This window comes from Salmo trutta, chromosome 25 (assembly GCF_901001165.1).
Source record: "Salmo trutta chromosome 25, fSalTru1.1, whole genome shotgun sequence".
Lineage (NCBI taxonomy): Eukaryota > Metazoa > Chordata > Actinopteri > Salmoniformes > Salmonidae > Salmo > Salmo trutta.
Genome location: NC_042981.1, coordinates 46,986,076 through 47,000,855, shown reverse-complemented (window position 1 = coordinate 47,000,855; position 14,780 = coordinate 46,986,076). Strand labels below are relative to the sequence as shown.

General features: G+C 40.6%; 1 protein-coding gene across 7 annotated transcripts in view; it reads right to left on the bottom strand.

The window, feature by feature from the left end:
* nid2a (nidogen 2a (osteonidogen)) overlaps nt 1–14,780 on the bottom strand; it is a 158,063-nt gene that overhangs the window by 25,124 nt on the left and 118,159 nt on the right. For 5 of the 7 annotated variants that reach the window (XM_029714107.1, XM_029714108.1, XM_029714109.1 and 2 more), the window contains 3 exons: nt 3,327–3,566; nt 1,536–1,775; nt 263–502 (listed from right to left, as the gene is read on the bottom strand). In XM_029714107.1, the coding sequence (XP_029569967.1) occupies nt 263–502; nt 1,536–1,775; nt 3,327–3,566 (720 nt within the window). The remainder of the gene's footprint in view (nt 1–262; nt 503–1,535; nt 1,776–3,326; nt 3,567–14,780) is intronic. The other 2 variants (XM_029714111.1, XM_029714112.1) reach the window with 2 other exon arrangements.

Here is a 14,780-nt window from a genome sequence, read left to right as displayed (position 1 = left end):
TGACTAAACGGTACGTGGAATTTGACTGCCTTCATGGCTCGTGACCGCCATTGTGGCGGTAATACGGTCACCGCAACTGCCCTACTTAGTGTAATAACGTAGGTATTGGACTGACATGAGTTTGAGTCCCAGTCAGACTTTTCCCTGAATTTGCTGCATTGGTGTCAGTGTGGGATGCTACTCCTGTAAGGCCATCAAAAGTGTGTCTGTGTGCAAGACACATAAAAATGAGTGGAGGGGTCATTAAAGTTACAACTCCTACCTGGTTCATCACAGTTAGGCTGGCTAGTGCCGGGTCCTTTCCTGGTCCCTGCTCTCTCCTGCCCCCTGCTGTCCACACACCAGCAGTGTCCTGTGGAACCATGGCACTGCAGGGCTCTGTATTGACCCTGCTCATCACACTCAGGCACAAAGACCCCCAGGATAGGGTACCCCTCAGGACTGATCGTCTGGACACTGTCTTTATGCTGCTCACAGTGAGTCTTGGCCCTCTCAGGAAGATCTGTAGAGACAGGTAAGGGGTTAAACTAGGGAACTGATCAACCCAGTCATACATTGCAAAAAATTGGTTGTAGTGGTACTTCCGGTACAAAATACTAACTTGGTAAAACTAAATGTAAAAAAATGACCACATATGTCAAAGCAATGGATTATACCTTTCATTCTGGTAGTAAATGTCTATGCTCAAGCCTAGAGTCAAGGCGTTTGCTTTATTATTGTTTATTACATGTGGTAGCATGCTAGGTATTGTCTTTGGTAGCTAGCGCAAAAGCTAGCACAGTTGCGTAAACTGGAGCTTGCTAACTGGCTAGGTAAAATTGAAATGGGGATAGGGAGAACTTTTTACGTCACCCAAATGGCAACTTAATTAGCTAGCTACTAAAAGATCCATAACTTGTGTTCAGCGACCAGTCAAAATCCAGTATTCCTTACCAAGCTTGCTAGATTCAGTTAGCTTGTCAGCTAGCTACCACTAGTACATTTAGTAACATTCGCTAATGTCTATGGGAAGGCTAGTGGAGATAGGGATTTGCAGTTTTTTGGCTTATGATTTTCCAGAAATCTACACTCTATGCACCACAGTTAATTATAACAAAGCAAACGGGCTCAAGGAATATATTGAGCTTGAACATATGCCATTGGAAATTAAAGGTATACAGTACAGTCTAAACCACTGTTTTTACATATTTTAGTATTTTTTTACCTTTTACAAAATGTGCATCTCCACATGCAATTCATAACAAAAGTCATGCTGGAACAACCAATTTTGCGAGTGACCATGGGATTGATCAAAATCTAGTATAGTGTATGGTCGTTAGTACAACACCAAGCGACCTTGTCAACAGGTTTGGGACACTTAGTGTAATAACTTAGGTATTGGACTGACATGAGTTTGAGTCCCAGTCCGACTTCTCCCTGAATTTGCTGCATTGGTGTCAGTGTGGGATGCTACTCCTGTAAGGCCATCAAAAGTGTGTCTGTGTGCAAGACACATAAAAATGAGTCGAGGGGGTCATTAAAGTTACAACTCCTACCTGGTTCATCACAGTTAGGCTGGCTAGTGCCGGGTCCTTTCCTGGTCCCTGCTCTCTCTTGCCCCCTGCTGTCCACACACCAGCAGTGTCCTGTGGAACCATGGCACTGCAGGGCTCTGTATTGACCCTGCTCATCACACTCAGGCACAAAGACCCCCAGGATAGGGTACCCCTCAGGACTGATCGTCTGGACACTGTCTTTATGCTGCTCACAGTGAGTCTTGGCCCTCTCAGGAAAATCTGTAGAGACAGGTAAGGGGTTAAACTAGGGAACTGATACGGGAATTTTCAAATCCCAATGCTATTAATTACCAATCAATAAGCCATGATTAATCCCCAAGGTTTGTAAGACACTAGGTTAATAATAATTAGGCAAGGACTCAGCTTTCTGCAAAAGATCTGTACAGTTTATTCAGAGAACGTTCTGCCGTCCATTTTACAGAACATCATTATATACCAGGCTCCTCGTTTATGCACACACATTACACACTAACATCAAGAGTTAATTGTCCTCTTCCTCAGAACTCTCAAAACCTTAACTCCTGATCCTGCCGACATTTTTAGTACTCTGAGATTAGGGAAACCTGGAGGGTTCAAGCTAGGTCAGGTCAACCACAGTTTAACAGTTCTTAATGTTTACTTAAACACACAGCCCCCAATTCCTCTCTCATCCTAGTCAATCTCCTGAGACTTATGCTTAACCCTTTAGTTACTCATTCTACAGGCTATATAGACCATTTCCCTAAATTCAGGATATAATTATTTAATCATTTACACTCAAGCAGAAATCTACTGCAACAGGAACTGATCAACCCAATCATACATTGCAAAAAATTTGTTGTAGTGGTACCTCCGGTACAAAATACTAACTTGGTAAAACTAAATGTTAAAAAATGACCACATATGTCAAAGCAATGGATTATACCTTTCATTCTGGTAGTAAATGTCTATGCTCAAGCCTTGAGTCAAGGTGTTTGCTTTATTATCGTTTATTACATGTGGTAGCATGCTAGGTATTGTCTTTGGTAGCTAGCGCAAAAGCTAGCATAGTTGCGTTAACTGGAGCTCGCCAACAAGCTAACTGGCTAGGTAAAATTGAAATGGGGATAGGGACAACTTTTGCCCAAATGGCAACTTAATTAGCTAGCTACTAAAAGATCCATAACTTGTGTTCAACGACCAGTCAAAATCCAGTATTCCTTACCAAGCTTGCTAGCTTCAGTTAGCTTGTCAGCTAGCTACCGCTAGTACATTTAGTAACATTCGCTAATGTCTATGGGAAGGCTAGTGGAGATAGGGATTTGCAGTTTTTTGGCTTATGATTTTCCATAAATCTACACTATGCACCACAGTTAATTATAACAAAACAAACGGGCTCAAGGAAGATACTGAGCTTGAACATATGCCATTGGAAATTAAAGGTATACAGTACAGTCTAAACCACTGTTTTTACATATTTTGGTATTTTTTTACCTTTTACAAAATGTGCATCTCCACATGCAATTCGTAACAAAAGTAATGCTGGAACAACCGATTTTGCGAGTGACCATGGGATTGGTCGAAATCTAGTATAGTGTATGGTCGTTAGTACAACACCTAGCGACCTTGCTAACAGGTTTGGGACACTTAGGTATTGGACTGACATGAGTTTGAGTCCCAGTCGGACTTCTCCCTGAATTTGCTGCATTGGTGTCAGTGTGGGATGCTACTCCTGTAAGCCCATCAAAAGTGTGTCTGTGTGCAAGACACATACAAATCAGCAGAGAGGGTCATTAAAGTTCAAACTCTTACCTGGTTCATCACAGTTAGGCTGGCCAGTACCGGGTGGGTTCCTGGTCCCTGCCCTCTCCTGCCCCCTGTTGTCCACACACCAGCAGTGTCCTGTAGAACCGTGACACTGCAGTGCTCTGTACTGACCCTGCTCATCGCACTGGGGTACAAAACCCTCCACAATGGAGTACCCCTCAGGACTGGTCGTCTGGACACTGTCTCTGTGGTGTTCACATTGAGTCTTAGGCCTCTCAGTGTGATCTGTAGAGACAGGTAAAGGGTGCTCAGACACACACACACACACAAACACAGAGACACAGTAAGTTGAATTTAAAATGTTTATGTGGCACTGATTCAACTCAATGAGGAGTCAAACCAACTCTATTTTTTAAAGTTATGATAACAAATTAACCTTCTTTCCCAGCATGCTCTACTTTTTTTTAACTGTTTTTAATATCTGTGTTTATTCATGTACATTGAGTGTACATTGATTAATCTTATGCTACACAATTATCAATTACATAAATTTTTCTAAACTAATCCAATCATTTAGTTTGAACTTTTGCATCCGTTGCTGAAATGGTTGTTCCAGTCTAAATGGCTTAGGTCTCCTCCCACTGTTCCTAACCCTGGCAGTCATAATGAATGCAGGTTGTGGGTCTAAGGCATGGCAGTGCTTGAGGCGTCATTACAGATCCGGGTTCAATCCCGGGCTGTGTCGCAGCCAGCCGCGACCGGAAGACCCATGAGGCAACGCACAATTGGCCCAGCGTCATCCGGGTTAGGGGAGAATTTGGCCAGCTGGGATGTCTGTCCTTGTCGCATCGCGCTCTAGTGACTCCTGTGGTGGGCCGGGCGCATGCATGCTGACACGGTCTTTTCCTCCGACACATTGGTGCGGCTGGCTTCCGGGTTAAGACAGCAGTGTGTCAAGAAGCAGTGTGGCTTTCAGGGGATGCATGGCTCTCGACCTTCGCTTCTCCCGAGTCCCTGTTAGGGAGTTTCAGCGATGGGAAAAGACTAAATACCAATTGAAAATCACAAAAATGGGGAGAAAAAGGGGTACAATAAATAAAATAAAAAATAGGGTAGGGTTGCAAATTAATGGCAATTTTCCAAGATGTTATAGAAATTGCGGTTGGAAAATTCCTGGAAATCCTTCAAACAGGATTTGTTTTTATATCTGGGAAAATTAACAGAATTTTGCAACCCTACTTGCAGACCTGATGTGGCCTGTAAATTATGAGTTTCAGGCCACTGTATTAGGGTAAAGCTAGGCCTCAAAATAAGGCCTTATGAGATATCTAATGTACAGTTGAAGACGGAAGTTTACATACACTTAGGTTGAGTCGTTAAAACTCGTTTTTCAACCTCTCCACAAATTTCTCGTAACAAACTATAGTTTTGGCAAGTCGGGTAGGACATCTACCTTGTGCATGACAAGTCATTTTTCCAACAATTGTTTACAGACAGATTATTTCACTTATAATTCACTGTATCACAATTCCAGTGGGTCAGAAGTTTACATACACTAAGTTGACTGTGCCTTTAAACAGCTTGGAAAATTCCAGAAAATGATGTCATGGCTTTAGAAGCTTCTGAATTGACATAATTTGAGTAAATTGGAGGTGTACCTGTGGATGTATTTCAAGGCCTACCTGGATGCTCCCTACCTTGGGAGCAATTTCCTAATGCCTGAAGGTACCACACTCATCTGTACAAACAATAGTACGCAAGTATAAACACCATGGGACCACGCAGCCATCATACCGCTCAGGAAGGAGACACGTTCAGTCTCCTAGAAATGAACGTACTTTGATGCGAAAAGTGCAAATCAATCCCAGAACAACAGCAAAGGACCTTGTGAAGATGCTGGAGGAAACAGGTACAAAAGTATTTATAGCCACAGTAAAACGAGTCCTATATCGACATAACCTGAAAGGCCGCTCAGCAAGGAAGAATCCACAGCTCCAAAACCGCCATAAAAAAGCCAGACTACGTTTTGCAACTGCACATCGGGACAAAGGTCGTACTTTTTGGAGAAAAGTCCTCTGGTCTGATGAAACAAAAACACCATCCCAACCGTGAAGCACGGGGGTGGCAACATCATGTTGTGGGGGGCTTTGTTGCAGGAGGGACTGGTGCACTTCACAAAATAAATGGCTTCATGTGGAAGGAAAATTATGTGGATATATTGAAGCAACATCTCAAGACATCAGTCAGGAAGTTAAAGCTTGGTCGCAAATGGGTCTTCCAAATGGACAATGACCCCAAGCATACTTCCAAAGTTGTGGCAAAATGGCTTAAGGACAACAAAGTCAAGGTAATGGAGTGGCCATCACAAAGCCCTGACCTCAATCCTATAGAAAATTTGTGGGCAGAACTGAAAAAGCGTGTGCGAGCAAGGAGGCCTGCAAACCTGACTCAGTTACACCAGCTCTGTCAGGAGGAATGGGCCAAAATTCACCCAATTTATTCTGGGAAGCTTGTGGAAGCCTACCCGAAACGTTTGACCCAAGTTAAACAATTTAAAGGCAATGCTACCAAATACTAATTGAGTGTATGTAAACTTCTGACCCACTGGGAATGTGACGAATGAAAAAGAAAGCTGAAATAAATCATTCTCTCTACTATTTTTCTGACATTTCATATACTTAAAATAAAAGTGGTGATCCTAACTGACCTAAGACAGGGAATTTTTCCTAGGATTAAATGTCAGGAATTGTGAAAAACTGAGTTTAAATGTATTTGGCTACGGTGTATGTAAACTTCCGACTTCAACTGTATAGTCATAAAGAGTTTAATTATAATGATAACAGTCGCCTTGGAACTCACTTGGTGGAGGCGAAAGGACTGAAAATGTATGAATTTAACAACCATGTCTCTGTCTCTAAGAAATATAGTCATGGGTGGTAACTATCCAATTCACTCTAAAAGGCAAGGCACACTGGGAAATGATATTGCAGGCGTGCCTTAGTGGGGGCATTAATCAACATTTTCAAGTTGATACAACTTAAATGTGGACAAGCTACAGGGTCTGTCACGACTTCCACCGAAGGTGGCTCCTCTCCCTGTTCGGGCGGTGCTCGGCGGTCGTCGTCGCCGGCCTTCTAGCTGCCACCGATCCCATTTTCCTTTTCGTTTGTGTCTGTCTGTTTTTTCACACCTGTGTTCAGTTAGTTGATTTCGGTGGGTTTATCTACACCCCGCTGCATGCTAGGCTTTGTGCGGGATTATTTGTGTGTATTGCATGTTAGGGGTGCGTGCCTGCACCACGGGGTTTCGATTTATTTCGGTAGTGTTACCGTGTGTTTGAGACTGTTTTTGGAGTCGAGGTTTCTCCTCTGTGTGTGCAATTAGTTTCCCTGTGGGTGGCGACTACGTTTGTGCGTGTTTTTCCCTCTTGTTTGTACTGTGAGTTCGGGACCGCCTTATTAAACATTTTGTGCCACTGGAACTTCTTTGCTCTCCTGCTCCTGATTCCTACACCCCTCCTCCTACTAGGAGGCATTGTTACAGGGTCACAGTGACTATCGGTTTGAGTAATAACTACAAAATCACTTCATGTAACTGTACTCAGATATATTTAGTGCAACAGTTTAAAAAAAATTTAGTAATGACAGCACATTGGGGTTTACAGTGAGGGAATAGGGGAGAGAGAGACGTGGACACTGCTGTCTTTGGCCGATCAACTACGTAAATGTGTCTCGTGTCTCAACCGCTCTCTGCTCTCTCTGAGCTCTAGGCTAAAGCCAATACAGAGGAAGACAGAACACTTCTGAACTTTTGCTATTTGAGTGTAGTTAACTAACGGTTGTGTGTTTACTGATTATATTTGAGTTAAGGCTAATTGATCAAATTAAGGTCATCAGTTTCCCACATTTTTTTGTAAACTTAGTTACATTTGAGTAATGGTAAATTATTGTTTTTAAGTAAGGTGGACTTTACTAAACTCAAGCATTTCAAGTACTTATACTTATTAAGTGACTGACTTAATAAAAGATTATGTCGTGTTCACTTCACCATATATATTTAATTTCACTAGAGTTTTTTATGTATAGAGAAATCAAAATACTAGTACTGCTCACTTCAGCTATTTAAGTTTCTTAACATATTTTCTTTGAGGCAATCAGTTTCCAAAAAAATTGAGTAGCCAGAAGTTATCCAGTGTGGAAATCGGCCCGATATTGCTGTTTACTTTGAGCACTGCTGTGTCTACCTTTAAACTACAAGTCATATTCTTCAAAAATAAATGGGGATATTACATTAGTTGAAATCACCAATGAGCCATCGGAAAGTGTAGATATAACATGGATTCCAGTAGGGAACACCATCTGCCGAGAGAGAAATTCCTCGACCTTTTGAAAAAGCAGTTTCTAGGGGGTGTCAACACTTATCTGGTGTTTCCTTGTCACGAAGGCCTCTCACTCTCCCTGACAGCTTTGTGGATGAAAACCCCATCTGGTGAGTGGTCCCATCCACACTTCCCTCTCAGGGTCCCAAAAAAAATTGTTTTCTTTATTTTCCCAAGTCCTTCAAAAGCTGTGTTGAATCTGTCATGGCATCTGGAAGTTAGTACCACTGGTATAGTATGTTTAATAAGGCAATTACTGCTTCTCTCAGACAAATAAGCACTTACAGACAATGTGGACACATCGTATATGAGGTTCAAGAGAGAGGGAGATCGTCGCTGGATAGTTTTAATAAGTAGGATTATAATAGAAAGTGTCTAGATGAATATGTCAACAGGTTTCGCCAAAGAGTAAATGTGACTAGTTTCAAGAAACTAGGCGTATATCGCGCGTCACTACTTCACAAGAGCGGCATTTGAACGTAAACTTTTTTTTAAATCAAAATGCGTTTCTTTGGCAGAAATGCCTTCTGGAACATGTGAACTTTCATGTGCCTTAATAACAAATTTGTATGCCACCTGTAAATAAGAACACAATTGTTAAATTACGAGCCTAGTTGGTTAAGCCACGGAAAAAGACAGGAACCTACCCGCTAGCCATGATTGGCTGAGATAATGGATGGGCTGGACATGCCGAGAGATGCGTTTGGATTGCTCTGCCATGTAGCACGCTTATGTCTATAACATGAGCTGGTCAGTATGTGTAAGTAATCCTTTCTAACGCAGCTTTTTTGAAATATATCACGTAGTAGAAAAGTGTTGGTCTCCACTTTCTGGAGGACCGAGTTTTGAAATCAGTGGAATGCCTGGTGGAATTAGAGTATGATAGCTAAGGAGATGGAGAACATTATGGCATTTGATTGCAAATATGCAGAGGGAGTCAAAGAGAACATACAGAAGTCTGTTTTATAAAACACCTGTCTCCGGATTACATCTTCAAACTAAGGGCAACCATGGCATCCGTGACAGAGAAGGAGAAGCGTACATCCATGTATATGGGTAAGATACACTGCGTGCACAATTATTAGGCAAATTGTATTCCTCGGGATTAATTTAATTGTTGAACAAACACAATGCTCTCAGTCAATCCAAAATGTTATTGAACCTCAAACCTGAATGTTTAACAAAGGAAAAGTGAGTTTTGTCTTTCCCCCGGGAAATATATAAGTGTGCACAATTATTAGGCAACTATTAATGTGCAGAATTATTAGGCAACTAAATTACAAAAATAAAAATTACAACTCACTTGTTTATTCTAGAGTAAGTGTAACAGATAAGTAACACAAAACAATTATATAACATTTTTGGCCTTTCAAAAATATTCAGTGATCAATATAGCCACCCTTATTTTCAATAACTGCCATGAGCCTTCCATCCATGGAGTCTGTCAGTTTCTTGATCTGTTCATGATCAATTTTCGCTGAAGCAGCAACCACAGCCTCCCAAATGCTGTTCAAAAATGTGTATTGTCTTCCATCACTGTAAATCTCACGTTTGAGAAGGGCCCACAAGTTCTCAATAGGATTTAAGTCAGGTGAGGGCCAGGTCATTATTCAGGCATCTTTGAGGCCCTTGCTGGCTAGCCAAGCAGTGGAGTACTTGGATGCATGTGATGGAGCATTGTCCTGCATAAAGATCATGGCCTTCTAGAATGCTGAGGACGTCTTCCTGTACCACTGTTTGACGAAAGAATCTTCCAGAAACTGGCAGTAGGTTTGGGAGTTGAGTTTTAGTCCATCTTCAACCCGAAAAGGTCCAACTACCTCATCCTCAATGATAGCAGCCCATACCAGTACCCCTCCTTCACCTTGCTGGCACCTGACTCAAAGTGGTGCCCTGTGTCCATTACTGATCCAGCCACGGGCCCATCCATTTGGTCCATCAAGAGTCACTTTCATTTCATCTGTCCATAAAACCTTTCAAAAATCTGTCTTCAGGTATTTCTTTGCCCAATCTTGACGCTTCAACTTGTGAATCTTATTCAGTGGTGGTCTTGTTTCAGTTTTCTTGACCTTGGCCATGTCTCTGAGCACTTGACACCTTGTACTTCTGAACACTCCAGGTAGGTTGCAGTTCTGGAATACAGTGGCACTGGAGGATAATGGGTTCCTGGTAGTTTGACGTTTAATTCTTCTCAAGTCTTTTGCAGTTAATTTGCGCCTTTTCTTCCCCATTAGTTTTTTGCGCCCCAGTTGACTATTCGCAACAAAACGTTTGAATGTCCGGTGGTCACACCACAATAGTTTAGCTATTTAAAGAATGTCGCATCCGTCTGAAAGGCATTTTACATTTTTGGCTTTTCAGTGTCAGTTAAATTTCTTTTTTGGCCCATTTTATCTGAGGTAATGAGGCTGCCTAATAATTATGCACACCTTGATATAAGGTGTTATTCACTTTCATTACACAAATACATATCAACTGAAAATGATTAAATCCAATAAGCATTCAAGTTTATATGGTTTGGAGTTTGAAAATGTGAATAGAAACAATGATAAGATCAGAATACTCACATAATTGTGCACACAGTGTAGTCTAGCTAGCTACATTTTCAGAAATTATACATTTCTTATTTTGTCAGAATGTCGCTTTCATTTCAAGTTAAAGCGTACTGTTAGCTAGCTAACGTTAGCTGGCTGGCTCGCTAGCTAACGTTACATGTATGATCTGTGTAGTAATATTATTCGTATCTCAGAGCCATTTGCATTGCTAGTTATAGCCTAATGTTAGTTAGCTAGCGAACATTAAACCTGGTTGGTTAGCTACCTGCAGATTCATGCAGGGTAGTAACGTTATGAGTTGGGATTATGGTTCATTGTTTAGCTAGGTACATGTCTAAACAAAAGACTCCACTATGCAAGTAACCATTTTACTACACCTTCTGTATCCTGTGCATGTGACAAATAAACGTAGATTTTATTTGATATAGTATGTGTTTACCAGAGATGGTATTGTGAAGAACAAAACTACCTGCACCAAAGTCAAATTAGGATATAACGTTAGGCCAACGAGACAGTGTCCAAGTTCTAATATTCTCCGGTAGAATGCCCTGCTTCTATTTTGTCACACTCACAACGGTAAGCTATTTTCTATAATTGGCTCACTATTAACTTGTAAATAATGATCATGTTGTGAGTTTATTTTCCTGTAATAATGAAGACAAATGTGCTAAAGTGAAGACGTTGTCAGCTATATGATATGGTCATTATTTGAACTGGCTAGCCAGCTAACTTAAAATTAGCTAACAAGCTAGAAACGAACCAAAACATTGTGTAGAAAGTTGCTTTTAGTTGCCTGGTTTGCTAGATTGATTAAACAGATTAGTTTATTGGTGTTAAAATACACTAGTTATCCTGTTAGGGCTAGGGGGCAGTATTTACACGGCCGGATAAAAAACGTACCCGATTTAATCTGGTTATTACTACTGCCCAGAAACTAGAATATGCACATAATTATTGGCTGTGGATAGAAAACACCCTAAAGTTTCTAAAACTGTTTGAATGGTGTCTGTGAGTATAACAGAACTCATATGGCAGGCAAACACCTGAGAAGATTCCAAACAGGAAGTACCCTCTCTGACCATTCCTTGGGCTTCTTGGCTCTGTTTATTGAAAATTTAGGATCTTTGCTGTAACGTGACACTTCCTACGGCTCCCATAGGCTCTCAGAACCCGGGAAAAAGCTGAATGATGTAATTCCAGCCGCTGGCTGAAAAACTTTAGCGCCTTGGTTAAGTGGTCTATCAGAGGACCATCAGACTGAGGCTCGTGCACGAGGGGATCCCATGTTTTTATTTTCTCTCTCTTTGAACGTAAACACGCTTTCCCGGTCGGAATATTATCGCTTTTTTACGAGAAAAATGGCATAAAAATTGATTTTAAACAGCGGTTAACATGCTTCGAAGTACGGTAATGGAATATTTAGAATTTTTTTGTCACGAAACGCGTCGGGCGCGTAACCCTTATTTACCCTTTCGGATAGTGTCTTGAACGCACAAACAAAACGCCGCTATTTGGATATAACTATGGATTATTTGGGACCAAACCAACATTTGTTATTGAAGTAGAAGTCCTGGGAGTGCATTCTGACGAAGAACAGCAAAGGTAATACAATTTTTCTTATAGTAAATCTGACTTTGGTGAGGGCTAAACTTGGTGGGTGTGTAAATAGCTAGCCGTGATGGCTGGGCTATCTACTTAGAATATTGCAAAATGTGCTTTCACCGAAAAGCTATTTTAAAAATCGGACATAGCGAGTGCATAGAGGAGTTCTGTATCTATAATTCTTAAAATAATTATGTTTTTTGTGAACGTTTATCGTGAGTAATTTAGTAAATTCACCGGAAGTTTGCGGGGGGTATGCTAGTTCTGAACGTCACATGCTAATGTAAAAAGCTGTTTTTTGATATAAATATGAACTTGATTGAACAAAACATGCATGTATTGTATAACATAATGTCCTAGGGGTGTCATCTGATGAAGATCATCAAAGGTTAGTGCTGCATTTAGCTGTGGTTTTGGTTTTTGTGACATTATATGCTAGCTTGAAAAATGGGTGTCTGATTATTTCTGGCTGGGTACTCTGCTGACATAATCTAAAGTTTTGCTTTCGTTGTAAAGCCTTTTTGAAATCGGACAGTGTGGTTAGATTAACGAGAGTCTTGTCTTTAAAATGGTGTAAAATAGTCATATGTTTGAGAAATTGAAGTAATAGCATTTCTAAGGTATTTGAATAACGCGCCACAGGATTCCACTGGCTGTTACGTAGGTGGGACGATTTCGTCCCACATATCCTAGAGAGGTTATGCTATTTTGGACCACCAGGCTGCTGATGTCATGCAGCCTGTAGTTCTTGTGTTTATACATTTTCATAACGACTATGACAAGTTTGATGTCGGATGACAATAGAATGTTCATGATGTCACTGGGCCAACTGTCGAGAGATGTAATATAAACCAGCCTTTAGTCTTGAAATCTTTGGTTGTTTAGTACATGGCCTCACATGTGAATCCTTAACCTGTCTGGGCTAGGGGGCAGTATTTTCACGGCCGGATGAAAAACGTACCCAATTTAAACAGGTTACTACTCTGGCCCAGAAACTAGAATATGCATATTATTAGTAGATTTGGATAGAAAACACTCTGAAGTTTCTAAAACTGTTTGAATGGTTTGAATGTTTGAATGGTGTCTGTGAGTATAACATAACTCATATGGCAGGCAAAAACCTGAGAAAAATCTAAGCAGGAAGTGGAAAGTCAGAATTGTAGTTCTTCTTTTGATTCTCTATCGAAGCTACAGTGTCTGTGGGGTGACGTTGCACTTCCTAAGGCTTCCATTGGCTGTCTAAAGCCTTCAAAAAGTGGTTTGAGCATTTTCCTGTCACTGGGCAGATTATAGGAGCTCAGTTACTGAGTGGTCTGCCTGGCAACAAAGGGATTGGATATGATCGGTCCCGCGAGCGCGCCCCTCCTTCTTTTTCTTCTTGAATGAATACGCTATTGTCCGTATGGAATATTATCGCAATTTTACGTTAAAAATACCATAAAGATTGATTTTAAACAGCGTTTGACATGCTTCTAAGTACGGTAATGGAACATTTAGACTTTTCGTCTCTCGTTCCGCGCTCACGCGGTATGCTTTTGGATAAGTGATCTGTACGCACGAACAAAACGGAGGTATTTGTACATAAATATGGATTATTTCGAACAAAAACATTTATTGTGGAAGTAGCAGTCCTGAGAGTGCATTCTGACGAAGATCAGCAAAGGTAAGAGCATATTTCTAATACTAATTCTGAGTTTAGGTTGCCCCGAACTTGGCGGGTGTCTGAATAGCTCACCGTGATGGCTGAGCTATGTACTCAGAATATTGAAAAATGTGCTTTCTCCGTAAAGCTATTTTAAAATCTGACACAGTGGTTGCATCCAGGGGTAGTCTATCTATAATTCTTAAAATAATTGTTATATATTTTGTCAACGTTTATGATGAGTATTTTTGTAAATTGATGTGCACATTCACCGTACGTTTTGGTGGGAATACATTTTCTGAACATCACGCGCCAATGTAAAATGCTGTTTTTGGATATAAATATGAACTTTATCGAACAAAACATACATGTATTGTGTAACATAATGTCCTAGGAGTGTTATCTGATGAAGATCGTCAAAGGTTAGTGCTTCATTTAGCTGTCTTTTGGGTTTTATTGACACATGTCCTTGCTTGGAAAATGGCTGTGATTATTTTTGTCTATGTACTCTCCTAACATAATCTAATGTTTTGCTTTCGCTGTAAAGCCTTTTTGAAACCGGAAAATGTGGTTAGATTAACGAGAAGTTTATCTTTAAAATGGTGTAAAATAGTTGTATGTTTGAGAAAGTTGAATTATGACATTTTGCTAGCGTCCCACCTAGCCCATAGAAGTTAAAGAGATGGGTGGGGCTAAGGCTTAAGAGGGTGTGAACAATGCTGAATTGGTGTAGACAAAGATGACCTCTCCAGTAGGTTTACAAAAACATTCAAGGGTCATTTTCTCAAAAGTGAGGCAGCAAGTTTATCAACTTTCAAAGCATATTTACTTTCCCATTGTTCCTCAACTGTAGTGTATGATATACCATTTTCTAACTCTGAGGCTCTACTTTTATCCAACGTAAAAAACACAATTTCAAATTTTGCTACATATACCTGAATCGAGATGGTCAGTTAGAAATATCAACAGTCAAAAGATGGGGGTCAGAAGAGTTTAGGTTTCACCAAAAGACAAACTTGATGGGATAATGTAAGAGTTTAACACAACAAATGGACAATGGATCATACTGGGGACGTAAGGTAAGGCAGATCTTACTTCACATATTTCCTTAGTGTAAAAAGGCCCTTCGCTTCTTCTAGTCTCTACACACCACAGTGTTCCTCGCTTGATCATATCGCCTTTTTTCCTCAGAGAAATAATGTGAGGTTCGTCGCCAGAAACAGGCAACACAAAAGTTGAACTATTTTGTGTGAAAAGCACATTTTCTCCACACCATTGAAGACATTACCTTTTTTTAAGTGCTGTCTCTTTGAAAAGTGTGT